Source organism: Myotis daubentonii, chromosome 5, assembly GCF_963259705.1.
Source record: "Myotis daubentonii chromosome 5, mMyoDau2.1, whole genome shotgun sequence".
In the NCBI taxonomy this organism is placed as follows: Eukaryota; Metazoa; Chordata; class Mammalia; order Chiroptera; family Vespertilionidae; genus Myotis; species Myotis daubentonii.
Window position 1 is genome coordinate 76260767 of NC_081844.1, and position 26341 is coordinate 76287107.

Below are 26341 nucleotides of genomic sequence, written 5' to 3' on the forward strand. Positions count from 1 at the left end.
TGACCTTTTGGAAACCCTGTAGCTGGCAACAGTGAGGACGCCTGTCTTGGGATCACGAACAGTGGCTCGTGCAAGCTGGAAGGCAGGAAGAGAGGAGAGATTTATCCTTCTTTGCCTTGAGTGTTCTCCTGGGGAGACTGGGACCAGATCTGCCAGTCAGGCCAGTGAGGGAAGAAGCTTCGCAGGCAATGGCTCTAGCCGAGGTCCCCATGATCCCGCAAGAGGCCAGTGCAGAAGTCTGGAGCTTCCACATTTCTGCTCTGCTGTCAGACCCTGGCCACTGCCCTGCTCAGTCCCCACCCACCCTTGTTTTCACCCAGGTCGGTGCTGTCTGCAGTTACGCCTATGGAGTCGGCCTGTCCATTCATCCATCTTCCCAGACAACCCCCTTTCTCACAGGCCCCCGTACCACCCCTGCCTGAGCACAGCCTGCGCGTGGCTGCTCCTGCCATTCAGACTGTGCCAGCATCCCTGTGCCTCAGCCTTGCCTGCTCCTCTCAACCTGGTCAAGCCCACAGTCCTGCTGAACCTCAGTGGCCTCTTCTGCCAAACCTACCTAAACAGTCTCTTGCTGCCCCAGCTTACACTGGCTCCCACTGCTGCAGGAGCACATACAGGCGGCACGGATCCCACCCCCTTAGGTAAAGTCTCAAAAGGTCAAATGATAGAATTGGGACATAAGTGAACTGCTGCCTGGAAGCAGCCACCTCACATATACACCTCACATGCACACATGTACACGCCACACACACGCACAGCCCTCACCTACCTCATCTCTCCCCAGTCTCCATAGACAGGGGACAGAAGCCAATTCTAGCATGTCATAATTGCAAGAGTTTCATCAAAAGGTTGATGGAACTTGGGGGCTCAACAAGGGCTGAGTCATACATGTAGTCACCTGTTGGGAATGGCTGAGGGCATTTCCCCAAGCCTGAATAGGATATATTAAATTGATTGTTTGCTGCCAGATCAGCTCAGGGCATCTTAATCTACATGTTATTGCCTCCTACTGGCCAAACACCTGAACAGCCGTAGGCTAATTCCACCTCCCCACCCCCCCACCCCCGTTCTGACAATGCTTGTGTATACCCTTTGAAGTATATTTCTCTGCCTCGCCTCAGGACAAATTGTATTAATAAAAGGCATGGGGTCCTGTGATGAGAAAAACTTAGATCTTAGTTTCCTTTTAGCTAAGCTCCTCTGACCCCCAAATGCCTTTCAAAATATCTTTCGTCTCTGGACTCCTATTTAATCTACGCGCAGCCTTCTCCAGATTCCTGAACCCTTCTAGATGCTGGAACAAGAGCCCCGGCAGAAGGCGCAGCGATAGACTCCCAGGAAGGACCTGCTGCTGAGAGCCAGCCCCCAGTGCTTCAGCTGTAGGCTGTCCTAACGAACTCACACGGGTGGGACCACAGACCCAGATATCCCACCCCAACAGCACTTCCCCTTCGTCTCCATAAGCACCTAATGAGTGCCTACTGCATGCTTGGCACTATGCTGGGTGCCGAACACGTGGCCCCTGCCCTCCTGCAACTCAGTCAAGTGAGGAAGGCAGAACACTAGCTGGGTAAGTGCAGCCCAGCACGGGAAGAGCTGGGGGGGGGGGCATGCTTAATGTCAGTGGGAGCCCAGTCTGCAGGGTCAAGAATGGTTTCCTGCAGGAGGGGATCGTGTAGCTGAGACCTGAAGGGTGAGCAGGAGTTAGCCAAGTGGGGGAGCATCACAGGGAGAAGGAAGGAACGGCAGTGCGGAGGGCCAGGGATGAAAATGGCTGTGGCACTATGTCTGTGGGCGATAAGTTAGACATAAGAGAATAGGCTACAGAGGCAAGTGTGTGGGGGGGGGAGTGGTGGGGGGGCTGAGTCTAGATGTGACCTTGTGGCAAATAACAAACAGGGAAGGCTTTTATACAGGGTGGGACACTCACAGTCTGAATGTAAGAAGGATCCCCGTGGACACCTCGAGGAAAGTTGAGCAGGAGGGACCACAGTGGGAACAAGGAGGCCAGTGGGGAAGTCAAGGCAGAAGTGAGGGCAAGAGATGATGGTAGTCTGGGCAGGGGTAGCAGAAGGGATGGAGAGGAGCAGATGGCCCAGAGGTGGTCAGGAGGTGCAATCAACCAACCTGGACACTCTGCTGCCCTAGCATGTGCTAGTAAGACGACCAGAGCACCCGGACCGAGGGCTTCCCTGAGCGCCTGCCTACGGCTCCTCCCTGATGACAACTGTGGGGCAGCTAGGCCCCATCCAAGCATCGGAGCCTCACTGCTGGCCTGACACCCACAGAGACCTGGGCAGCTGTGCTCTGCTCCCGAGGACAGACAGGGCTATTTTGAAAACAGGCTGGGGACTCCCAGGCAGCTGCCAAGCGTTCCCCACCGGCCAAGTTAAGCTCGCCGGCCCCACTTCAAAGCCAGCACAGCATCTGTCCCCCACAGGCTCCGGAAAAGGAGAGGTCAGCGTGTTTGGCTCTTCACATGGCTTCTGTTCAAAGACAAGTTTTCTCAACATCCCCTCCACTGCCCCTGCCACACACATGCAAGCGTGCACCCCGTTACACACACACACACATACACACACACACACACACACACACAAGTGTTTCACTGCCTGGGTCTAAGGAACATGTGAGGAATTTCTCAGGAGATTCTGACACAGGAAAGTGTTTTACTTCCTTGGAGGACTTTGGAGCTGATGTGGGGAGTGCAAAGTGGGAGGGGGGAGGTCCCCATTCTCCACGCATACTGGCTAGACCAGGGGTCCTCAAACTACGGCCCCGCGGGCCACATGCAAATACAAATATTGTATTGTTCCTGTTTTGTTTTTTTACTTCAAAATAAGATATGTGCAGTGTGCACAGGAATTTGTTCATAGTTTTTTTTTAAACTATAGTCCGGCCCTCCAACGGTCTGAGGGACAGTGAACTGGCCCCCTGTTTAAAACGTTTGAGGACCCCTGGGCTAGACCCTCCCTTGGCCACATCTATGATACAACTGACACTAGTACCCCCAAATCAAGGTCACTCAACATGAGGTCCAGGGTGCGGGACAGGACCCTTGGCTGCCTCTTGGCCACTACAATTCTATTAGGAGCAGAGCAGCAGTAGGTCCAGCTGAGTCCTCCCTCCTCCTGACCAGTGACAGGGGAGTGGTGGGGATATGGCAGCAAGCAGTTCTCTTTGAAAGATATCAAATGGAAGCAAATCTCTTATGAACTAGAAATAGAGAAGTAACTTTATAATATGATGACATATGTACAAAACTAACAGCCAACTGCATACTTAGCAGTGAAATACCAGAAGAATCTCCAGTTAGTTACAAGACAAGGATGCCTCTTATTTCAGTGCTCCACAAGTTCTGGGCAGCTCACTAAGGCATTGAAAACAGAAGAACTATAAATATTAAGAAGAAGACAACATTTTTCTAAGTTGCAGGTGATGCTACTATCTGAACAACCCAAGAGAATCAGCTGAAAACCAAAAGAAGAATAAGAAATAAGTTCAGTGACATGCTGTGACCTGCACAAGTCTCGGTTTCCACGTGGGGAAGAGGGACATAAGGACACAGCCTGCTTAACAGGCCTAAGCACTTAGGACAGGGCCTGCCACACTTAAGAACTCGGTCAATATTAGCTCTTACTATGAAATATGCAATCAACAGTTTAGCATATAATTGCAAACTAATACAACAATGCAACCAGTAAAAATATAATAACGAAGAAACAAAATGAAGTGACTAGCAAGAAAACTACCTAGGAATAAACGTTAAGAAGAAATATGCAGGGCTTTATGAAGACAATGGTAAGAGATATGAATCAATGAGGTCACCAGAAGGCTCTTGGATGAGAAGACTCGATATTGTAAAAATGATCCCTCTCCCCCTGTGCAGGAGTAGTCCCAATCAGGAGCTCCGCAGGCCCCAGCCCGGCAGCACCTCCTAAAATCTCACCCACACACACCAGCTCCCAGCAGGTAAGCTGACGCTTCTCACGGTGCGCCTGCCCTGCCCCGTGTGCCCTTCTATCCTAGCAGCTGTGCTCTGCTCAGCTGACCTGGCTGTCCACATCGGCTCCTCAATATTCTTCCCCATTGGACCCACAGACCCACAAGGTCACACCGAGTCCTCAGCACCTCAGCACCCCCACAGCGGACTCATGCTGGACACTGGCCAAGGCCAGCGGGCTAAGCGACAAACGGCCCCACGGTACCAGGACCCAAGAAGGACCTGCAGAGACACCTACTTTGGGTTTTGCGATCTCCTTGATCCTCTGGATTTCCTCGTCAGACATGACGTCGTAGTACCTGACGATGTGCGGGCTGTCCCACTCATCCTCCTCTTTGAAGGGGGCGATGAGCAGCTGTGGCGTCCTGTTGCCATCGTGGTACCTACAGAAAAGCCTCTTCTGCCTCTTGGGTGTCTGGGGAGCACAGAGCAACAGCCCTGAGCTGAGTGAGTCCTAAGCCCTGCCCCAGGCTGGCTGGCTGCAGACACTGGTCTCACACCCTGTGTCCAGCAGCGGCTCCCTCCCACCCCACCTCAGCTTGATGGGCATAAAATGATGCCCCAAACATCAGGCAATGTTTCTTCTTTCCCAAGGTCTGTGGCAGAGGGTGACCCTTGACCTTTTTCACCGAGATGTGAGTAGGTTTAAAGGGCTGGGGCAGGGGGAGCCTTTCCAGGAGGAAGGGCCGGGGGAAGCGAGGCAGGCAGGCCGGGAAAAGGCCGAGAGTGCCCACACCTGAGCCTCCCTAAGGACGCACTGGGATCCCAGGGCTCTCAAGGCCAGTGATACCCGACACCAAATTCCAGCAACTGCGGTGTTCCAGCCATTGCCGAGTCTCTACTACAGAGACCAGGACTTCCCTTGGGAACTGAGCAACGTCCACATGCAGGGTTTTTCCCAACAGAAACTGGGCAGGTTGGGGTGGGGAGGGGAGCTCAGCAATAACTTAGAGGATTGAAAATCTACCTGAGACGTGAGGGGAGAAAGTCTCCTGTCCTATATCTCAAAGAACGTCCACACACGTCACCCTCAGCAGATACTACAAAGAACTAGGGAAGATGCTGAGAAATAACCCACAGAGAAACTTCCTCCCCAAATCTGCCCGTCCAGAGCCAAAGCCCGGTCCACGGCCTGGGCCGCTGGCCCACCCACGTGTCTCACCAGTTTGACGCCCTCCCCACGACAGAGGCTCTCGTAGACGTCCCTCTCAGGCAGGTAGTCCGCGGGCCTCTCGTAGATGCTGTCCTGGGGCGCTTGTCCAGCTTCTGTCTGATTTGATCCCATTTTTCCTCTTTCTTCCTCCAGCAACTGTTCAAAGTAACGCAGATTCCCTCCAGCTCGTTCATGGCTCGGGTCTAGAAAAGGCAAAGAACAAGAAGGAAAAGGAAACCACAAACATCTGTTAGGTCATTTAGAGAAATTATTCTATAAGCAGTTTCTCTCCCAGCAGCTCACTCGCATGCAGCATCCTGCCTTCCACAGCACCTCATCAGGGTTCGCGAGTCAGAGCAGAAAATCCAACAGACGTTCTCTCTGCTCTGGTCAGTGACGAGATAGAAGCAACAAAGGGGGCACACTTGGCTGGCCACTGAGGGGGCTGTCTTCTCAGGCCTCCCAGGAAGTCCCAAGGACACAGGTCCAGAGTCCTGCCTGCTCTCCCGACCTGGCTGTGTGCCAGTGACATCTGTCCCTTAGAGCGCACCCATCCCTGGTGACCACATCACATGCTGGTCACAGCTAGAAGGCAGACTGAAATACTGGCAAAAAGTACAGCTACATGACCCTGCCACAGCTTCAGCTGTGGGCCTCACAACACGAGGAGCATGCTTGGCAGGATTACTGTGCCCCTCCTTGGACGAGGAAACTGAAGCCCAAAGGTCTCCTGACTCCCTGTCCAAGGCTCTTACTAACATGACAGAATCTACAAAGCTCTCGTCCCACATCAGTCTTGCTGGACACTCCTATGCTATGACATCAGACTCGTGAAAAGCATCAGCATAAGAAAGTCTTTGCTGGTCTGTAAAATTCCAGACTGTGGTGTTCTCATATGTTACTAAAAGGATGCTTTATTTAGTTAGTCAGTCCTCACCCCACGATATTTTTTCCATTGATTTTTAGAGAGAGCAAAGGGAGAGAGGGAGCAGAAGAAGGGGGGAGGGGTGGCAGAGGGAGGAAGAGAGAAAAACTATGTGAGAGAGACACATTGATTGGTTGTCTCCTGCACATGCCCCAACTGGAGCCGGGGATCGAACCTGCAACCCAGGTACCAGGAATTGACCCTGCGACCCTTTGGTCTGTGGGCCAACCCTCTAACCACTAAGCCACATTGACCAGGGCAGTGCTTTTGATCTCCTTCAGTCCCATAGCACAAGACACATAAAACACTAACGCCATGGCAAGTCCACCAGTTAGACTCAGGGTCAGGCCATGGTCACTGCAGCAACCCTGGAGTATAGCTTACTCTCAAACTACAATGAAACCTCCATCATGCGTAACAGCAGATGCACTGTGGGCCTCATAACACAAGGATTCCTGAAACGCAGGAGGATTCCCCAAACAGAACTGAGTTGGTTAAGGAGCTTGCTGGTCGCTGGGCTGGGTCCAAAAGCGGTAAGGCATTAGCCACTGCCAGTGGACAGGTCAGACTGGCTCAGTCCTAGGAGAATGGCCAGGTAGTGGCCAGTGGAGTAACCAGTCCTCCTGCCAGCTGCCCACCCAGACCTGACCTTCCCCTAACCTTCTCACCGAGGGAGAGCAGGCGGCGGGTGAGCTCCAGGGCGCGGCGCACGTCGCCCAACTGGAAGACAGCGTAGCTCAGGTAGTCCAGCACCTGGGCCTTGGTGGTGACGGCCTCCTCCCCAGCATCCAGCTGCTTCAGCACCTGCTCCATCCACAGCACCGTGTGGTAATAGTCCCCTTCGTTGTAGGCTGAGCGGCCCATCCCAAAGCAGTCGTCTGCACTCATCACTGCCTGGTACTTGGTTCCTGCAGCAGGACAGGCGAGCAGTCAGGCACCAAAGAGCCTCTGTGTGAGGGAGAGAGATTGCCACGCCAGGGAAGCCTGGGCCGCTGGCCGGGGGCATCATCCCAGCAGAGCCTTACCAGGGCTTCGGACCACACACCTCAAAGGGCCATTGCTACAGTGAGCACAGCCAGGCTGGCTCTACCTTGGGTTGGGGTTCACAGCCAATCTCCTAGCCTCAGACTCCCCTTCTCCCCAGTGGGAAGGGGCCTTTGCTACAGCGGAGCCCAGGAAACCCACCAAGAAGTAGTTTTCAGGAAAGCATGAATGTCCTGTGAGCCACACAGACGGTATCTGCTGGGCAGTTGGATGTGTGAGTTTGGAGAGTAAAAAAAATTAGTTGAATATAAAAAAACAGAACCTAGGTGGCATCTAAAGCCATGGATGAGGATAACTGCTCCCAGGAAGAGTCTGAGGAAAGAGTAGAGAAGGTGGCTGAGACCAGAGCCCCAGGGAGCCCCTATACAGAAAGGACAGAGGAAGAATAACACTGCGAGGGACTAAGAGGTAAAAGCAAAAGAAGGAGCAGGAGCCATGAGAGACACCAAGGGAGGCCAAGAGCCAAGGCTGCAGTGCCAGCTTTGGCCGTTAGGTGGTAGGGAACTTGCTGAGCATCATTTCAGCAGGTCCTGTGACCATAGGTCATCCACTGTGGGCTGAGCCCTGGACAGTGACCATGAAAATAGTTTAAAATCAAGAAGATGTGGTGTGTTAGCCATGGGGAGATGCAGGCTTTAAGGTGGGGGCAAGGTGGGAGGGTCTGTGAGTGTGTTCAGAGAACAATGAAAGCAGGTCCTATGGAGAACAAGGAGGAGCTGTGACCCACCCTACCCCCATCCCCCACCCACCCAGTCATGGAAAACAAGGAGCTTCCCTACAGCCCAGTAACTGGGACAGGGCTGACATGGAAGAGCTGCCTCTTAGTGGGCTCTTTCTGCCTGATGTCTCTGCACGGAATGAGACCCCTGCTGCCATGGGTTGGCTGCTTTAGAGACCAGAGCCTGCTCGCCCTGGTGGCTCAGGAACAATGTGGAATAGGAAGTTGGGGACAGTAAATACAAGATGAAGCTCGTAGGCAGGCCAGAGCCTCTGTGTTAGGGCAGAGGGCTCCTTGTGCCCCTGTCCACGCTCCACGGACCTCCACAGAGCTCCTCTGGCTCTGCAGGCCCAGGAACACGCATTGATGGAGGCTGTAACACAGGTGAGAGGGCTGGGGCTCTGGGTCAGGGACAAGGTGTGTTTCACTATGGCACCCACCTGCTGTGTGACTATGGACAAGTTACTTAGCTTCTCTGAGTCTTAGTCCTCTTATCTCAAAAATAGAGATAATAGCATCAATTTTAGAGGATTTGTGCCAAGAATTCAAAGAAATTATGTATGAAGATATCTCCTATGATCCCTAGGATTATAATTATCTACAGCTTTTATCGACATGTCTCACAGATGCCAAGAATGGAACAAATTATTCACAGGTACTCAGCATCTTCCCCAGAAGCCAACTCAAATATCTATTCCCTGCAAAGTGCTCCCTAGACAATGCTCCCTGGAGCTGACTGAGTGCTGAGGGCAATCATACTTGGAGCCCTGCTGATGTGGGTAAAGGTGTTCCTTCAGAGGGCATGGGGTGAACAAAGGAGCTGAGTGGTGAGGAAGTTTAGAACGGTCAAGGGCAAGGAGGCCAGAGAGATAAGGTCATGCAGGACCTCAAACACCACACGTAGGAGGAATTTAGGTTTAGCCCTGAATTGACCACGCGTAGGAGTGCGCTGGAGATACACAAGTCACACTGGTACTTCAACAATACAATTGAGAAAGAAGTGATCATGAGGCTGGAGTCAGGGCCTCCAAGTACAGAAGACATTAGGGAGGTGGAACCTACAGGCCTTAGGATTCTGGCTTTGGCAGCCAATGGATGGAGGTGCCTTTTTTTTTTTATGGGAGAAAAGTGACTCTTTATTTATTTTTAATCTTCATTGTTGAAAGTATTACATATGTTCCCTTTTTTCCCCCATCAACCCTATCCAGCCCATCCCCACACACCACCCCAGGCCCTCACCACCTCACTGTCTGCATCTAAGGGTTATGCATATATGCATACAAGATCTTCGGTTGATTACCTCCCACCCACCTTCCCTCTGAGATTCCACACTCTATTCCATGCTTCCATGTCTCTGGACCCACTCCATTCATCAGTTTATTTTGTTGATTAGATTCCACATATGAGTGAGATCATGTAATACTTGTCTTTCTCTGACTGACTTATTTCACTTAGCATGATACCCTCCAGGTCTGGATGGAGGTGTTTTTGCTGAGATAAAGGGTGAGGGAGAGGGGTAGACAGCTGTAAGAAGGACAAGGATTTTAGTTTGGGACATGTGAATTTTGAGGAGCCCAGTGGGACACCCAAGTAGAGATGTCCCATAGGCATTTGTCTATACTGGCTGGAAGCTCAGGAGACAAGCCTTGACAAGGAACACAGATCTGGATGTCATCCATGTACAGGTGACACTTCAACTGATGGAAACGGCTGGGCTCACTGGGGAAGGATGTAGGGAGGACACGAGGTAGGGCTGGAATTCTAGGGAATAACTCCCTCCACCTCTCACTCCTCTAGGACGCAGAGGGGTAGAAGGTAGAAGATCAATGCTTGGTGGCTCCCTCTTCTCATCAATCCTTCTCACAGGTGCCCTGAGCTGCCTTCTCCCTGGTCTCGTGGCCTGGGTGTCTAAGAAGCCTATACCCCATCGTGCTGGTTCACAGACTTCTCAGTACTAGGGCTCTAGGCCTTGGCCACCCAACAACAGAGAGCCTCTTTCTCCCACAAACCATAATTCCTGTGCTCGTACCTCCTCCAGGGTCCCCCTGGGTGAGGTGGCATCCAAGGTTTAATGGAGTCTAACTGAATTCTGGGTTTATTGGCGTCTAACACCCCCACCCCCCAAGAAAACGACCCAATATATCTTCTTATAAATATACTAGAAGCCCAGTGCACGCAATTTGTGCACAGATACAGTCCCTAGTGGCTGCCGGCTGCTGACTGGGGCCTCCCTTCCTCCGCTGCTGGCTGCTGGCTGGGGCCTTCCTTCCCCAGCTGCCAGATGGGGCTTTCCTTCATTCCATGCCACCCCCTGGTGGTCAGCATACATCATAGAGAGCGATCAAATTCCTGGTCAGTTGAACTCCCAAGGGGACACTTTGCATATTAGGCTTTTATATATAAAAGCCTAATATGCAAAGTGTCCCCTAGGCCAGGAGTTTGACCAGGGGGCAGGGCCGGCACACCAACCACTCGTGGCCCTTTCCCCCAGCCAGCCCTGCTCCCGATGGGCCCCCCACACCATGATCAGGGGCAGGGCTGGCTGGCTGACTTCCTGCATCCCCTCCTCCCAGCTGGCCCAACCTGATCATCCCTGATTGGGGCGGGCCAGCCAGATCACACCCGTGCATGAATCCGTGCACTGGGAGGCCCAGTGCACGGATTCATGCACCACTGTGAAACCAGCTCTCCGACATCCCCCAAGGGGTCCCAGATTGCAAGAGGGTGCAGGCCAGGCCGAGGAACCCCACTGGTGCATGATCAGGGCTGGGGAGGGGCCACAGGAGGGCTCCAGGTGTGTCCGGCCCAACTTGCCTAGTCCTGATCGGCTGGACCCCAGCAGCAAGCTAACCTACCAGTCAGAGCATCTGCCCCATGGTGGTCAGTGCGCATCATAGCTACTGGTCGAACGGTGAACGGTCGGACACTTTGCATATTAGGCTTTTATTATATAGGATTGGAGCAATCAGTGGGAAAGGGGCCTTGGGGAGGAAAAATGAGAGAGGGAGGGAGGGAAGAAGGGAGGGAGAGGGAGAGGGAGAGAGGGAGAGGGAGAGGGGGAGAGAGAGAGAGAGAGAGAGAGAAGACTATGACCATAGATGCCAAAAGAGAAAGGGCAGAGATCAGTGTCCCAAAATTCAAAGAAAGGGCGAATATCAGGCAATCGGTGTTTCACATGCTGCAGAAAAGTGAAAGAACATTATGCCTGAAAGCTGTCCTCTGGCTTTACAGGCTGACTGGCCACTGGTGACCTTACAGCTGCAGGATTAGTGGACAGGAGGGGGAGGAGAAGGCCAAACTTTGTGCGTTCCGGAGGGCATGGGAATCAAGGAAGTGGAGAGAAACTAGATGCCTGTTCAGCAGCTTCACCAGGAGGGAAAAGAACTAGATCAGCAGTAGACACTCAGAAGGGCCTTGGATCCTGGGGGAAGATTTGTAAGATGAGCTAGAACAGAGCTGTGTGTGAGCTCAGGGGCAGGTAGAGCCCAGAGAGGTGCACACAGAATGAAAGGGACAGAACTGCAACTGAGGGCACAAAGGACACAGGGCTGGGAGTCACGAGATCAGTCTTGGGCAAGAAGAAATCAAAGGGAGGGGGCAGTAGTGGGTCTGGGCAGATCTGAGTGGTGCTCTAGGAGCAGGAGCCAAGGGGGCCTGAGCAGCAGCCTCCGCTTTCTCTGAGGTTCAGAAGGAGAGGAACTGGATAATACAGGGAGGAAGGCTGTGGGCCAGGGCTCTGGGGAGACAGCTTCCATGGGAAGGGGAGACTGGCACCAACTGGAAACCCCAGAGAGGCTCACCCCCAGAGGTGACAGTCCGCCTGGGGGGAGAGACCACAAGTGGGCAGTGACTCCAATCCTGCCCAGACACTGTAGCAGAATCACAGGCTGGACAGGCAAAGCCCAGAGTGGCGAGTTACCTGGGAGCTCCCCTTTGGAAATCGTGTCTGGGTCCAGCTTGTATGTGTCCTGAAGCCTCATCAGGGCCTTGGCGGCTCCCGTTTCGTCCTCGTCAGTGGGGAAGAACTGCCGCTGTACTGAGAGGTTGGCAATAAAACCTTCCAAATGAGAGTGAGAACAAGAAGTTACCCTTGATCCGGAGGCAGAATTCCACCTGGGACCAGAAAGGTACTCACTGGAGTGTCTCTGCAATTTCCCTGCCCCTCCATCAAAGGTTATTTCCCTTCCACCAAGAACACCACCCCCCTCCCCCCCGCCCCGGGCCAATGGCTCCAATCCATGGGGTCCTCTCCTTTCGTGCTCCTCACTGTAGTGCTGTTCATTTGGAATTGAACAGAAACATGGTTGACATGGGGGAGTCTTGGCTCCAAAGCACTCAGTCAGACCAGTGGAGATAGAGGGCTGGAGGCCAGAGACAGCCACTCAGAGGGGCACTAGAGAGGAATCAGGGAGGCCTTGCTGGCCACTCAGGGGAAAAGGAATCACATGGAAAACCTGGATCCAGGAATATTGGGCTGACCAGGTAAACACAGACTTCCAGTCTTCATCTCAAGTTGAAGAGCCTGAGGAACAGAGGTTGTCTACTCAGGGAGCCCAACTGACCACTCATTACTGACCACTGGCTCTTATCATCCACAAAAATGATGATGACAGTCCTAGAGGCATGGTACTATCTGCACCCCCTGGATTCGGGATCAGGTATCATGCAGCCAGGCCAGGCAGGTGAGGCTGCACCAGCCCAGCATGGTTCCGAGACCACACTGGGCCTTGCTATGCTCTCTAGGGTACTCCCCTCAGCCCCCCACCCAGACCTGCTGTGACCACAGGGCAGGAGCTCCCCAACTATAGTGCTCAAGACAACAGCCTGGAGGCTGGGAGAGCCCCTGACCTCAGAAGTACCCCAAGGAGGCTGTTCTGGGACTGCAGGCCCTCACTGTAAAGCAAGATCTGCACCTCTTACAACCTCGGGACTCCAGCAGGTGGAAGACCCTTTGTGCTGACTCAGGGGTTGCAATTCTGCCTGTGACCTGAGAACTGGGAGGGGAACTCCAAAGCCATTTCTTCCCAGCCTCTTCCCCAAAGCAGCAGCATCCATAGCCACCTACTCCCACAGCCTCGGGCTCAAACATCCACTCCTAGCCTTGCCTGGGGACCCAGGGACCAAGAAGCTGCAATGCTGTCTTCCTCATGACTGCACAGTCAGGGACACTACTTTATAATTTAGTAAAAAGAAAAAATACCCCCCACCCTATCCCCCAAAAAGCCACACTGTCAACATGCCCCCTCATTTCAGGGGAAATAACTCTGAAAGGTGGAGGCGAAAAGAACCTATTGCTCTATGGGCCTATCTTGTCTCCTCCAGATAATGATAAGATTTTCCAAAGAAAACAGATGCTGATGGTGGGGGTGGGGCATGGAAAACAAGAATGGAGAGTGGGAGGTCACCCAAGCAGACAGGAGGTCATCCGAGCAGGTGGTCATCTAAGCAGGTTTATTCTTCCACAGAGCAGAAGGAACAGTCAGTTCTGAGCTACAGGCCCAGGCTGGGAGGCAGGGGTCTGGGAAAGGCAGCCACAGCTTCTGGAAGCAGTGAGCTCACTGGGCACGGCTCCAGCCCGGCTGAGCTCACCAATCTCTCCCCAGAGGCCACCCTGCCTCCAGCCAAGCCCAACCCAGTCTGGCCACATGGACTGAAATGCCTCAGCCAGAGAAACAAGTAGAGTGAAGTTAAGCAGCATTCCCAACTCAGGGAGAAGGAGCAGAGTGCTGGAGGCTGAGTCCAGGGCTGGGAGGCAGGAGGGCCCGCTCCACCATCTCCTGTTGAGAGGAAACTGTTAAAGCATAGGAAGTTCTATCACAGTGAAAGCAGGAAGCACAGTTAAAACTTTAAAGAAGTTCATGGGCCTGCAAATAGGAATGAATCCTAAGAAAATGACCAAAGATGTATGTGCAAGACAGCTGATGATTTGGAAACAATGCCACGCCCACTGACTTGACCAGTTTACACAACATCAGTATAACACATGACTGCCCAGCCATGAAAATGATGTTTCAGAAGAACATTTAATGGAAATATAGAGAAGCTGCAAAGTTCAGGAAAACAGTATAATCTTGTGTCACAAATCCATCAAAAGATATGTTTCATATCTAAAAATATAAATGATAATAACCTTTGTAATACTTTAAGCAATAAAAAAAATAAAATAAAATAATATATATAAATAAAGGGGGGAAAAGTTAAAAAACAAAAGATATGAATGGGAATGAATTTAGATGAGGCTTGAGCTGGCCCCATCACCCAGCCACCTGACTCACTTCCGTTAAATCATTTGGTCCCTCAGAGCAGGTGAGCTTGCATCCCTGATACATATGTATGGCTCCTTTTTTTTTTTTTTTTAAGTATATGCATGTGTAAAAAAACTGGAATTTGAGTGCTCATCACTAGGCAATTGGATTAAGAAATATAATTTCCTTATGTGATTGTTTGTGTATTTTCCAACTTTTTCTAAAAATGTATTACTAAAGTATAATTAGAAAAAAAAAAATCCTACCCAAAAAGAGAAGTGAAAACACTAGGGAAAGGCAAGAATTGATTACTAGTACATATTCAAAAACAAAGACACCCAACGGCCAGATCCCACAGAGGTGAAGAGAGTCGTGAGGTGACAGGGCACATGTTCACACACTGCACATGCCCACCCACACCCAGTCCCAGGACACGTTCAGACACACACTCCCCAGGCGCGAGCATAGGAACATGCCGGCTCACCCAAGCACCTGCTCACGGCCCCTCACCTGCAGCGGAGTCCTGCAGGACAAGGTCCTCCAGCGTGGACCACTCTGTGTTCAGCCTCTTTACCAGTTTGTAGGCATTCACAGGGTGGGCCAGGTAGCCCTCGGGGTCAGCAGCCGACTTGCTGGCCAGGGCTTCCATTTTGCTGGCCCAGCTGTGGAACCAGAGGGAAAGGAAGACTAACACACCCACCCACGTGGGCCTTGGCCTGTGGGAATTTCCTGGTGAGATTTAGGGCGCTTTCATCAAGAGGCAATAAAAAATGAATACAGCCCAGCCACTGTGGCTCAGTGGTTGGGCGTTGAGCTATGAGCCAGGAGGTCACAGTTTGATTCCCAGTCAGGGCACATGCCTGGGTTGCAGGCTCGATCCCCAGTAGGGGGCGTGTAGGAGACAGCCGATCGATGTCTCTCGTCATTGATGTTTTTTTCTCTCCTTCCCCCCCCCTTCTTTCCTCTCTGAAATCAATAAAAAATATGACTCAATGGATAGAGCATCATCCAGTCAAGGGCATGTACCTAGGTTGTCAGTTGCAGGCTCCATCCCCGGCCTCAGTTGGGGCACGTGAGGGAGGCAACCAATCGATGTGTCTCTCTCACATCGATGTTTCTCTCTCTGTCTCTCCCCCTCTCTTCCACTGTCTCTAAAAATCAATGGAAAAACATCCCCCAGTGAGGATTAACAACAACAACAAATATGAATACATAACTCCCCACGATCCTTCCAGCCCCCTAATCTAGATAAGATATGGGACCCCAACGTATACAAAGAGACTCTTAAATAGAAAGGAAAAAGCAGAGTCCTCAGCCCACTAGAGCCACCCTGGAGGACTGGCATGAAGTAACTGCCTGGCCAGCCACACAGTGTACTCTTGATGGCTTCCTCTTATGGGCACCCCCTGGGGGGCAGGAGGGCTGACTCGGGTAGGTGTGGGGCCTTGGGACATTGGACACCTCTTAATCTTGGAGAGCTTGGCTTCCTCCACAAGGATGTACTCCTTCAGAGACTGCACCAGGTCCTTCTCTGCGTAAATCAGGTCTGTCATGTGCCCTGTGAGGGAGAGGAGAAAGGGCCAGTGAGAAATGGGTGAGAGGTGTCCAGCCCCCTTCCTTGGGGCATAGGACATCCTCACAGAGGCAAGTCCCTGGGCCACGAGCAGGTCAGCTCTCACGGGGACCTGGAGTTAAAGGGGACCTAGGCCCTCACATGGTCCTGGCCCCCAGCTTCAGGAACAGAGGTGAGGCCCCAAGGGGATGTGAGGTAAGTGCACTGGGGTGCCTTAGGGGAGAACCCCCAAATCTCATTCGTCACCATCACACAGATGGGTCATGTCACTGGAGCCTGGACATCCTGGAGGCTTCATCACATGGAAACAAGCTCTGAGTCTTTAGGCCAGAAGGAGAAGAGCTGGATCCACCAGCCACAGAATGTTCTCTGCTCAGAACCATCCTCTGGTCTGGGAGGGAGACAGGAAGGCCAGGCAGCCCAGGAGGAGCCTACGCTTCCCAGGGAGGAGGCCCGGCTGAGACAGCTGACTCCCAGACAACCAGGTCGTCAGGGCCTCAGAGGGGAACTGGCAACTCTGCGAGTGCCACTCTCCCTAGAACTTGTCGAAACCAGTGGGTGAGGCCATCTCACCCTGGCACTTGAGCCAAATATTGCTCAGGTAGGTGGTAGTCTTGTGGGCACATACCGATAGAGGTGAAGAATTCAGCCTGCACACAGCCCAGGACGCCAAACCAGGCCACCAGCAACACGGACACCTGGAGTTTCATGGTCACAAAGGGGAGTGTCTATAAGGTATTTGGTGACAGGCACTGGATCAACAGTAAAAAAAAAAAAAAAAGAAAGAAATTAGGTGAGGAGACACCTACACATGTGCATTGCACACACACACACACACACACACACACACATTCAAACATGCAAAAACCCTGATCTAGCGCACGGAAGCTAAGGATACTCAGGACCATCAGGGGGTAAACCAGGGCCACATGCCCTTGGGAGAGACGCTGCCCTCTTGGCTCCTGGCAGCCACCGGCGATATGGGAAAGCTAACCTGCATGGGGCACCGTCACCTCTGGTCCTAACGATCTGCAAGTCTGAGATTCTGGCCCACACCTTCTTGTCTCACAGACTGCTCATCTATTTCCGTCTTTCCTTCCGACTCATGCACCAAGACAGCGCGCCAGGCGCTGGGGACCCAAATATAACACGCAGCCCCCGCCCATAGAAGACTGACATCAGAGGAGAGGCAATGACAGAAAGAAACTGACAGACTATGACTCCAGGGACCCACAACCAAAATGAAGCGTATGGCTGATGGCTGGCCAGAAGAGGAATAAAAACTGACCCGTCCCCCTCTGGACCTGGCCACAGCGAGAGCAGTCTGGGAGCAGGCACTCTGGGCAGACACTGCTCTTCCTGTAGTGAGGCTCTGTGGCCGGTGCTGTCCTCACTGGCAAGGCACCATTCACAAATATTTACTAAAGACTCACATATGCCAGGCACTGAACGAGGCACACCGGATACAAAAACAAATCAGCCACAGAGGACCGAAACCCCAGGCTATGCTGGGCTGTGCTGCTGATGGGTAAGAGGCCAGCTGCTACCTCCTCATTAGCCTGGAAGAGCCAGCCCAGCTCTGAAGGCAGCAGGCACAACCTGAGCAAGCCCCTCTGGCAGTGGACCCGAGTACACAACTGAGCCGTTTTGAGCTCAGCCATGCAGCCCCAGGCATGATGGAGGACCAGCACCCATCTGAGCCCAGCACTGCCAGTCCCTCCTCTTCCTGCTCTATTTCAGCCAAGCCCCACAGGAAATTTACTTAAAGCAAACAAGGAAAATAAAGAAGACACAAATGCTCCCTTGCCCTGCCCTGCCCTAGCCAGTTGCTCAGTGGTTAGATCGTCTACACATGCCTCGCCTCACCTTTTCAGAAGAAATTTTGGTCTAAGGCACGTACCTGGGTTGCAGGCTTGATCCCCAGCACTGTTTGGGGCACATGCAGGAGGCAACCAATCGATGTGTCTCTCTCACATCGATGTTTCTCTTTCTCTCTCTCCCCGCTTCCACTCTCTCTAAAAATCGATAGAAAAAATATCCTCGGGTAAAGATTAACAACAACAAAAAATGCTTCCTCCCAAAATGTTAGTTTATCACACCCACCATTCCTCACCTCACCTTTTCAGAAGAAATTCCAATCCACTACAGTTCCAGGCTAGGCTCCAAGAGGCCCAACCACAACCCCCACCCCCAAACGGGTTCTCGTATCAGAAAGAGGAGAGAAAAAGTAAGTGACGTCATTTGTTCATGTCCCAGCCCAGGGTCTACAGAGCCAGCAGCACGCCCATCAGTGCCCTACATGTTGGGGGCCCAGAGATACACGGGACAAGAGCTCTCAGCCCAGAATCTGCCGTCGGGTAGGGAGTACTGTGCTAAGGGGTGCATCATGGAGTGAGGGCAGCAGAGGAAAGCAAATCACAGAGAGAAGCGGGGTGAGACTGGCTAGCTCTGAGGTGGGGCCCGGGTCCTCCCTGTTGCAGCCACAGGTCTGCACCCAGGCTTGCCACACTGCATCTCCGCCCAGGATTCCAGAAGGCCTTTCTTGTAGCTTACACAAGTCCTTTCCACAGGCGTGGTGTCTGTTCCTTATCTCTCAAGAGGCTTGACTAGCCCAGGAGAGCACGTTCTACATGTTTGTAGGAAACCAGGCCAGACACGGTTGGAAGTGGGGGACCCCAGCGCTTCTCCCCTGTGTGTTTCCAGTTGCACAAATTCAAGGGAGGGAGAAGCTCCTTCACTCCTTTCAAGCCACCCTGGTGATACTGTCCACGGTTCGTGCCTTACGGACATAGGAAGAAGCACCCAGGCTCCTTCATTATGTAAATACCAGCTGTCATTTCCCTGGAATGTGTTGCCTGGCTTAGACTGAGCCCATCCACAAATCCCAGCCTGGAGGCAGAGCTCCAAAGAATATCAGATAGGGTTCTGGGAAATGGCTTCCCAAGAGCGAGCAAAGTCCTGCTCTGATGGAGGAGGGGGACAACGACTCTGCTGGCCCAGTGAGCGGGACACCCCCAAGGAGCCCCCAAACTGCCACAATCAACACTGCCACCGCAGGCATGGGTGCCCTGGAGCCCCATCATTCTCCTGGTCTTAGGCCGCTGAACACTAAAGGCTTTCTACAAAACGGGTCAGGCTGGGCAGAAGCAACATCCAAGACAGGCTGTGTCCCACAGTGTGGGCAAGGCCAACCTCCCACATGCCAGCCCATCCCACTCATACCTGTACTCAGAGCTTACTTGGAACAGAGTAGACAGGAGTTTGTGTGCCTGCCCTATGCTCCCACAAAGTGTCCAGGGCTGCTGGAAGCCCTCCCCGGTGCCCTCAGAAATCCATGTTGGCCTGGAAATGGGCAATGTGAAACCTCTTTTTATGAAAAACGAAGTGGCACTGAGCCAGAACAGAAAACCAATACTGAGTTTTATTTGAGCTGCATCCCGAGTTTAGAACCGTGTCTGGCCTATATCAGGCACTCAACAAGTAATACTTGACTGCAGATTTGTTCAAGTTAGGAAAACTACCACAACAGAAAACTGTGCATTTCTTTCCTACAATGGATTGCCGTGGATTGCATAAGAATGGATACCATATGCATATTAACATGGAGTGAAGATCAAAGCATACTGTTAAGTGAGAAAAGCAGGCTCCCAAACATATGTACTCTATGCTCTCATTTTACAAGGAAAAATGTATTTATATACGTGTATATATGCATATATATGTAAATTTATAAATATACACATACATATGCAAGAAGAAAGTCATAAACCTAGTTGTATCTTGGAGAAATACTTTTATCTTTCTCTTTATGCTTATTTGTATTACCTAAACTTTCTACAAGGAACGCTAGGGAAATCTGGAACATATTTTCTGATATGCTTAAAATGAAAAGAAAACAAAGCAGGCCCTCTCCAACGGACTCCAGAGCAGCCCTGGCAGCCCAAGTTTGGACCCCCACAGGGAGGTACTCCAAATCCTGCCAACACCTCAGTGACAGTGATCCACCCACCAGATGACTGGCACTGCTTGTAAGCACAAGGCAATTCCAAGACATACAATCAGAGTCCCCAACAAGCCCTCTCTTTGGAAAGGACATTTACAACCTGGCCAAGTGGCCGTGGAAAGATGTTTCCAGCTGCAAACCAGCAGCGAGCGTCCTTAGCTTCTCCCCTTACCTCATCAGGCAGAAACCTCTGCCAAGCTCCCAGCTGCAGCCCAAATGCAACAGCTTGCCTTCTGACAATATATTTAACAGCCTAGAGACAGAACATGGGTTTGCTGAGAACAGGTCTTGCTTGGCAATGAACAAGAGGCTGCCTGCCTCTGTAAAGGAGCCAAACCTGCCTGAACAGGGCTCCCCCCCAGCGGCTCTGCCTCCCAACTCCAGGATGGAAAAGTCAAGAGGACGGGCATGCTCAACCTAGACTTGTGCAGAGGTCCCAGCAGGCCCCGCCAGGCCCACGAGCTGCTGTCACTGACACCCCAGGGAAGGATGGGAGGCACCTACTCTCCTTACCTGATGTCATGCCTCAGACATCACCTGGCCTGAGCCATCCCCAATTCCCTCCTTGCTGCCACGCTGGCCCCGGCCTGCACTGCTTTCTCATCTCCTCTGGCCTCCCACCCACTTCTGTTCTGCAAAGCAGCCAGCATGATTTACTGCAGCCCCTCCTTTGGTCTCAGGCTCGCTAAGAAACCTCCGAAGGCTCTCCAATGCCCTCAGGATAAAGCCTAAACTCCTCAGCCGTAAGAGCCTTTTGAACTCTGCGTGACTTGGCCCCAGTGCCTTCTCCAGCCCCATCTCATGACTCCAGGTTTCATACCTTCAACTACCACCTCACAAGAAAAATATTGTCCTTCACGGAGAACCTAATGAAGGCTAGGTGTTCATCTCTATCTATCTTTACACTTTCTCTGTCCCGTCCATGAACATGAAGATGCGTACTTCCCACTTGGGAACCATCAACACCACAGTCTCCTGCTTCAGTAAACAAGCAACGAAGCAGCAGAGAAGGCTGTAAAAATCGACCTGCAAAAGCCCAGTTGGTTATTCAGTCGCTATCTTGGCAGAGACTTAGCAGGTGAGACTAACTCCCAAGAAGGAATTCCACACAAGGACACAATCCACACGCCACTGATTTGGATGCACCCGACGTACTGTCTCAAACTCTCTGGGCCTCACCTAGCTCCTGGACCACTGACTCGCCTCAGACCTAGTGGAGGGGACTGTCGGGCTCCAAATCTCTGGCTCTCCCCACTACTTTGGGACTCCAGAGACACGCCACATCCACCTTCCCCATGGCTGCTGGAGGGCCTGGCAGTGCGCCCCAGGAGCAGAGGGAGGTGACTCCTCATGAGACAGCTCTGACCAGTGAAGGGCAGAAGACAGAGGTCAGCAGATGAATTTCCTCTCAGGGCCTCCACTGAGAAACTGTTCTGCCACATGGACTTTCTGTAGAGCTCGCCCAGAGATGGCCCACAGGGCTGAACAACTGGTGCTGCTCTGTGCAGACTGGGCAGCTTGCTAAAGCGCCATCCTGAATTTGCTTCCCAGCCTTCTCTGCCTCAGTTGCCTTTCCCTCACTCTTGCTGCCCTGCAAGTGCACCTTCCAATAAAGCAGTGGTTCTCAACCTTCTGGCCCTTTCAATACAGTTCCTCATGTTGTGATCCAACCATAAAATTATTTTCGTTGCTACTTCATAACTGTAATGTTGCTACTGTTATGAATCGTAATGTAAATATCTGATATGCAGGATGGTCTTAGGCGACCCCTGTGAAAGGGTCGTTCAACCGCCAAAGAGGTCACGCCAAAGGGTTGAGAACCGCTGCAATAAAGCATTCAGCACTTGAGCGCTGCCTCAAGCTGGTTTCTGGGAAGTAGGCTAAGATAACCACTATATTTATTTCCAAAAACCTTTCATTTCTACCTTCAAACCTCACCCAAATCTTGTAAACAAGATTATCATCTCCATTTCAGCTATCGACATATATAAAAGCCCAGCGACCCTTACAGCAGAACGACCAAAATGATAGGTCGCTATGACGTGCACTGACCACCAGAGGCAGACGTTCAATGCAGGAGCTGCCCCCTGGTGGTCAGTGCATTCCCACAGCAGGAGCACTGCTCAGCCAGAAGCCAGCACAGGGCTGTGGGGGGAGCCTCTCCCACCTCCATGGCAACGCTAAGGAGTGGTGAGCCAAGCAGTAAGGAGTGAGCAGGGAGGCAGTGAGGAGCAAGCAGGTGGGCAGTTAGGAGTGAGCAGACAGGCAGTTAGGAGTGAGGGGTCCAGGATTGTGAGAGAGTGCAGGCCGGGCTGAGGGACCTCCCCCACCCCCCATGCATGAATTTCGTGCATCGGGCCTCTAGAAGATAGATAACTGAGGCTAAGCATTTCCTGCACATCTGGCATGCTACAGAAAATCACTGGCAGAGCTGAGACTCAAACCCAAAACATACTTTCCACTAAATACTGCTGCCATTCAATCCCCATCAGTAACATCTGTTGGCTTACAGCAAAAGGTCCTCCCAAAAACGGGAGCCACACTTTGCCTGGCACAGCAGGCCTGCTCTGGCCAAGGACTTTATTGTGACCCACAATGCAACTTCATGACATCCCTGGTGGGTCCTACCAAAAGGCAGACAGTGACATGGACCCAAAAGAGAGGAACATGGTGCCCTGAGTACAGGTGATAGACACTCCTCCCCTAGACACCCATCACAAATGACCTCACAAATGACCAGCCAGCCCAGCTCAGGGCAAGGCAGTATAGTCCAGTAGGCAGGCACACCCACCCTGGGGCTGACCAGTAGACAGCCTGAGCTAAACCTCAGCTCCACCATGACTTCCTGGCTTTGTGACCATAATGCTATGGGTCTCTGAGCCTCAAGTTTCCCATCTATATAATGGTGATAATATTAGGACCTACATTTCATAGGGCTGTTGTGAGGGTTGAATGAGATGACAGAGGTCGGTGGGCAGCCCAGCAGCACCAGGCACAATTTATACCAGTCATCAGCATGAAGGGCACTGCAGGAACATCAGTGGACCTGAACCAGCCAGCTGTCCAGCTGATCCCTGAAGAGGAAGAAGGTCCAGTCTAGGGAACAGTGAAGATGAAAACAAGGCAAAAATTGGGCAATCTCCACGTCCCAGGAGTACTAAAAAAGAAGAAACATTTGTTCAGGAAAGAGGAAGTTAGAGGGAGTTAGGGGGAGTTAGGGAGTTGTGGCTCTCTCACAATCCAGGACCCCTCACTAACTAGCCAACATGGAATAACCCTGGAACTGGTCAATTACTGGTTCTATATCTCACCAAGGAAGGGAAGTTCTCTGGCAAAAGGTAGGGCACTGGGCCTATAATCTAGGACCGTGGTCGGCAAACTGCGGCTCGCAAGTCCCATGCAGCTCTTTGGCCCCTTGAGTGTGGCTCTTCCTAAGCCTTAGGAGTACCCTAATTAAGTTAATAACAATGTACCTACCTATATAGTTTAAGTTTAAAAAACTTGGCTCTCAAAAGAAATTTCAATCGCTGTACTGCTGATATTTGGCTCTGTTGACTAATGAGTTTGCCGACCACTGCTCTTGGAGCTCATGTATTTCTATGCCTCTGACTTGCTCACTCCAAGTTCCTACAAGTACAAGGCCTAAGGATCTTGGTCACACCCTGGCCCTCAGGAGTTCTAGGTACAAAAATAGGCTATATTCTAGCAAGCACTTGCTGAAAGGGTTAGAGCAGTGGCTGGTCTGTGATCAGGCTCAGACAGATCCTACCTGAGCAGGAGTACTCACTACCAGATACTTAACTTAATCCTCTGCGTTGCAGTGATACCACTTAAAAACTCTCTTCCACAGCTCCAAGAAGTCTAGGCTATATTTTTCATTCTCCTCTGCTCTTTCTAAGAATAAAAACTCTATCCCTCGTTCCACGTCCCCAGCACAAACCCAAGGCCACAGGAGCCACCAGCCAGCCCTCTCTGCTCTAGGACAGGCTGGTGTCCCAGCCTGGAGCACTTCAAAAGTCCAAATTGCTAGATTTGAGCAACTTTCTGGGTCCAGCTGCACGTGCCTGCATCACAGCATTTCCTGCCAACCTCCATCTGCATAAGATTAAATTCTTGACAGATCCCAGGATCCAGGGACACACCCACCAGCCCAAGCACACTATCAGCCAACGTGGCCACAGATGGGCCTCAGACCCTCCCAATAACGGAGGAAGGCAGAGTCAAAAAGCGAGGCGCCCTCAGGAAGTGAGTAGATCCCAGATTCCCTCACCCCACTCATTCCTCAGGGCTGCACCCTCGCAGTCTCTCCTTCTGATAAGCGCTCGCTTCTGGGCTCCTCCCCTGGCACACGGCCAGCTGCCAGCGTGAAGCAACAATCTCAGAGAGATTATGAGCTACCCATGGGCAAGAATAGTGCTGCCACCTCCTCCTGCTCCACCCTCTTTCCGGCCCCAGGCGTGTTCTAAGCAGAAGCCAGGCACACAGGATGTCCTCAAGGAATAAACAGAGATCAGCTATGGCCAGGCTAAACCAGCAAAGTAAATACTCTCCTGGGCATCCCATTTCAGAGCCTGCAACAGGGCAGAAGGGCCTATCAGAAGCCACAGACTAGTCATCACCACGTCTGCCTGCTGAGCCCTACGGTGGCCCAGTATGACAGCATCTCTGGGATGAGGCCCCCAGCCAGCTCACTCCATCCTTGCTACGTGGCTTCCTTGGCAGGGCCACAGAGTGGACACGATTGGCCGTCTGAGAATAAGGAGGCACTACAAGAAAAGGATTCAGAGCCCAAAGATCTGGTGAGCAGAAGAGGTGAAAGAAGAAGCTGAGCCCTGAGGCCCCGAACCACAGTGAGAGCACTGCACCCTGGACACTTCAGGAGTAGTTTAAGCACAAGCCAAAGGAAATCTTGGTTCATTTCTTAGAGAACTAAACTATGGAATCTGTTGCCCTGGATGTGACATGGGCTGAGAAGAAGCAACAGCTTGCAAGAACATTCTATAAGTGCTGAGGTGAACAGGGGATCTCTGCAAACCCTGAGACACTTGAGAATGCCCTACGTTACAGACTGACATTCCCCATCTCCTGTTCTCAGGGCCAGGATCTCCTGCAGGAGGGCTGAGGCTGCCGGGCTTCAGATGGTTTCCATCAAGAAACACAAGCCCGAGGTGTCACTCTCCAGCAGAGGACACAGATCTCAGCCTTGGAAGGGACTCTGCTGTTCTCCAGCATCTTAAAGATGTCTGATTAGAATGCAGAGGCCAGGGCCCACCCGTTGTCCTGGCCCACCTTCCTGTTGCAAGGGCTCGCTGAGCACCCTCCAAGGCTCAGTGCGAGACACTGTCCCCTCACTTGAGGCTCTTGTGCACAGGTTCATGGGCAGCTACCTCCAAGTGTCTCTTCCCCCATCACCTTGCTGGGGGCTGCTCCCTCACACAGGGCTGCTCCTCTGTCCAGGTTATCCTATGGGATATTCAGCTTCATCTGACCACTCCAGTGAATAAGTTACCTCCTCCAGGAAACCCTCTGACCCGAAGGATCGTGTCCTCTACCAACTACCGGCAGCCGGGGCTCCCTCCAGCACAGCACTCACCACCCTGTCTGGGCCTGGACTTCCCCGTCTTCCAGTCCAGCTGGTCGGCCCCTGGGCTAGCAGCGCCTTACAGTGTCTGACACGGAAGGGTCCGTCTGTTGAGCTCAGCAGTTATCACAGGTTTCCGCAGCTGTTGAGGAAAAACATTCGAAAGGGATGTCTGGAGGGGGCAAAAAACACACAACTTTCTCACACCACCGCCCGTCTTTCGATGAGCACCAAGCCAGCGGGTCAGGGCACAGACTGCAGCCTTTGCCCTCTGCAGGGAGGAAGGTGGCCCTCACCAGCCAGGAGCGGCCCCTCGGGGACCAACCTCAGGCAGCCTCGGCCAGGCCGCCCCTTCCCGGGAGCCTGACAGCGCCGGGCGGCCACGCTCCCCGCCCCGCCGGCCGCCCAGGGGACAGCAGGAAGGGCGCGCTGACCTCACCACCCTGAGCCCGGGGAGGAGACGCCGGCGGCGGACAGGAACCCAGACGGGTGTAGACACAGGGCGGAGGGCGCGGGGCTGCGCTGGGAATGCGCTGCGCCCACGGGACCCCCGGCCCCGCGGGGGCAGGACGCACGGCCCCGCGATCCCGGCCTGCGCCCCAGCCCCGCGGCGGGGGGCGGGGGGCGGGAGGAGGCCCGGGGCCGGGCAGGCACTGCGCTCACCTGGACACGCGCCGCTCCCGGCGTTTCCAGAACCTCCCGCGGCGGCGCCCGGCCCGCTCGGCACCTCCTCCCCGCGGCTCCGCCTCCCGGCCGCCGGCCCGGCTCCGCCCGCTTGAGCCGCTGCCACGTCCCCACCTCCCGCCCGAGCCCGCCCGGCCCCTGGCTCCGCGCCCGGAGGCTCTCGGCCGAGGGTCGCCGCCGCCAGCGCCCCCCGCGCAGCCCGGCCGCCGGACCGCGCGGAGCCGGGAGCCGGGAGCCGGGAGCCGGGAGCCGGCCTCGGGCAGCGGGAGCCGGCTGCGCGTCCTTCATGCCGCCTGCCTCCCGCCGCACGTACTCCGCGCCCGCACCCCTCGGGCGACTCCCACCTGGGGTTCCGCCTCCCGCCTCCTCAGCCCGGGGCGGCTGCAGGGGGCCCACGACCCATCCCCGCCCG

General features: G+C 53.1%; 1 protein-coding gene across 8 annotated transcripts in view; it reads right to left on the bottom strand.

Annotated features, from left to right (window-relative positions):
- Positions 1-26066, bottom strand: part of P4HA2 (prolyl 4-hydroxylase subunit alpha 2) — a 38767-nt gene extending 12701 nt beyond the window's left edge. For 2 of the 8 annotated variants that reach the window (XM_059698321.1, XM_059698327.1), the window contains exons 1-11: positions 25909-26066; positions 25258-25387; positions 22590-22821; positions 16290-16413; positions 15550-15646; positions 14599-14750; positions 11763-11900; positions 6750-6989; positions 5166-5359; positions 4242-4418; positions 5-75 (exon numbers count right to left, since the gene is read on the bottom strand). In XM_059698321.1, coding sequence (XP_059554304.1) covers positions 5-75; positions 4242-4418; positions 5166-5359; positions 6750-6989; positions 11763-11900; positions 14599-14750; positions 15550-15646; positions 16290-16371 — 1151 coding nt within the window. In that variant the 5' untranslated portion in view covers positions 16372-16413; positions 22590-22821; positions 25258-25387; positions 25909-26066. Of the gene's footprint in view, positions 1-4; positions 76-4241; positions 4419-5165; positions 5360-6749; positions 6990-11762; positions 11901-14598; positions 14751-15549; positions 15647-16289; positions 16414-17561; positions 17584-22589; positions 22822-25257; positions 25388-25541; positions 25861-25908 lie in introns of those variants that run through there. The other 6 variants (XM_059698323.1, XM_059698324.1, XM_059698325.1 and 3 more) reach the window with 6 other exon arrangements.
- Between the last annotated feature and the right edge of the window lie 275 nt (positions 26067-26341).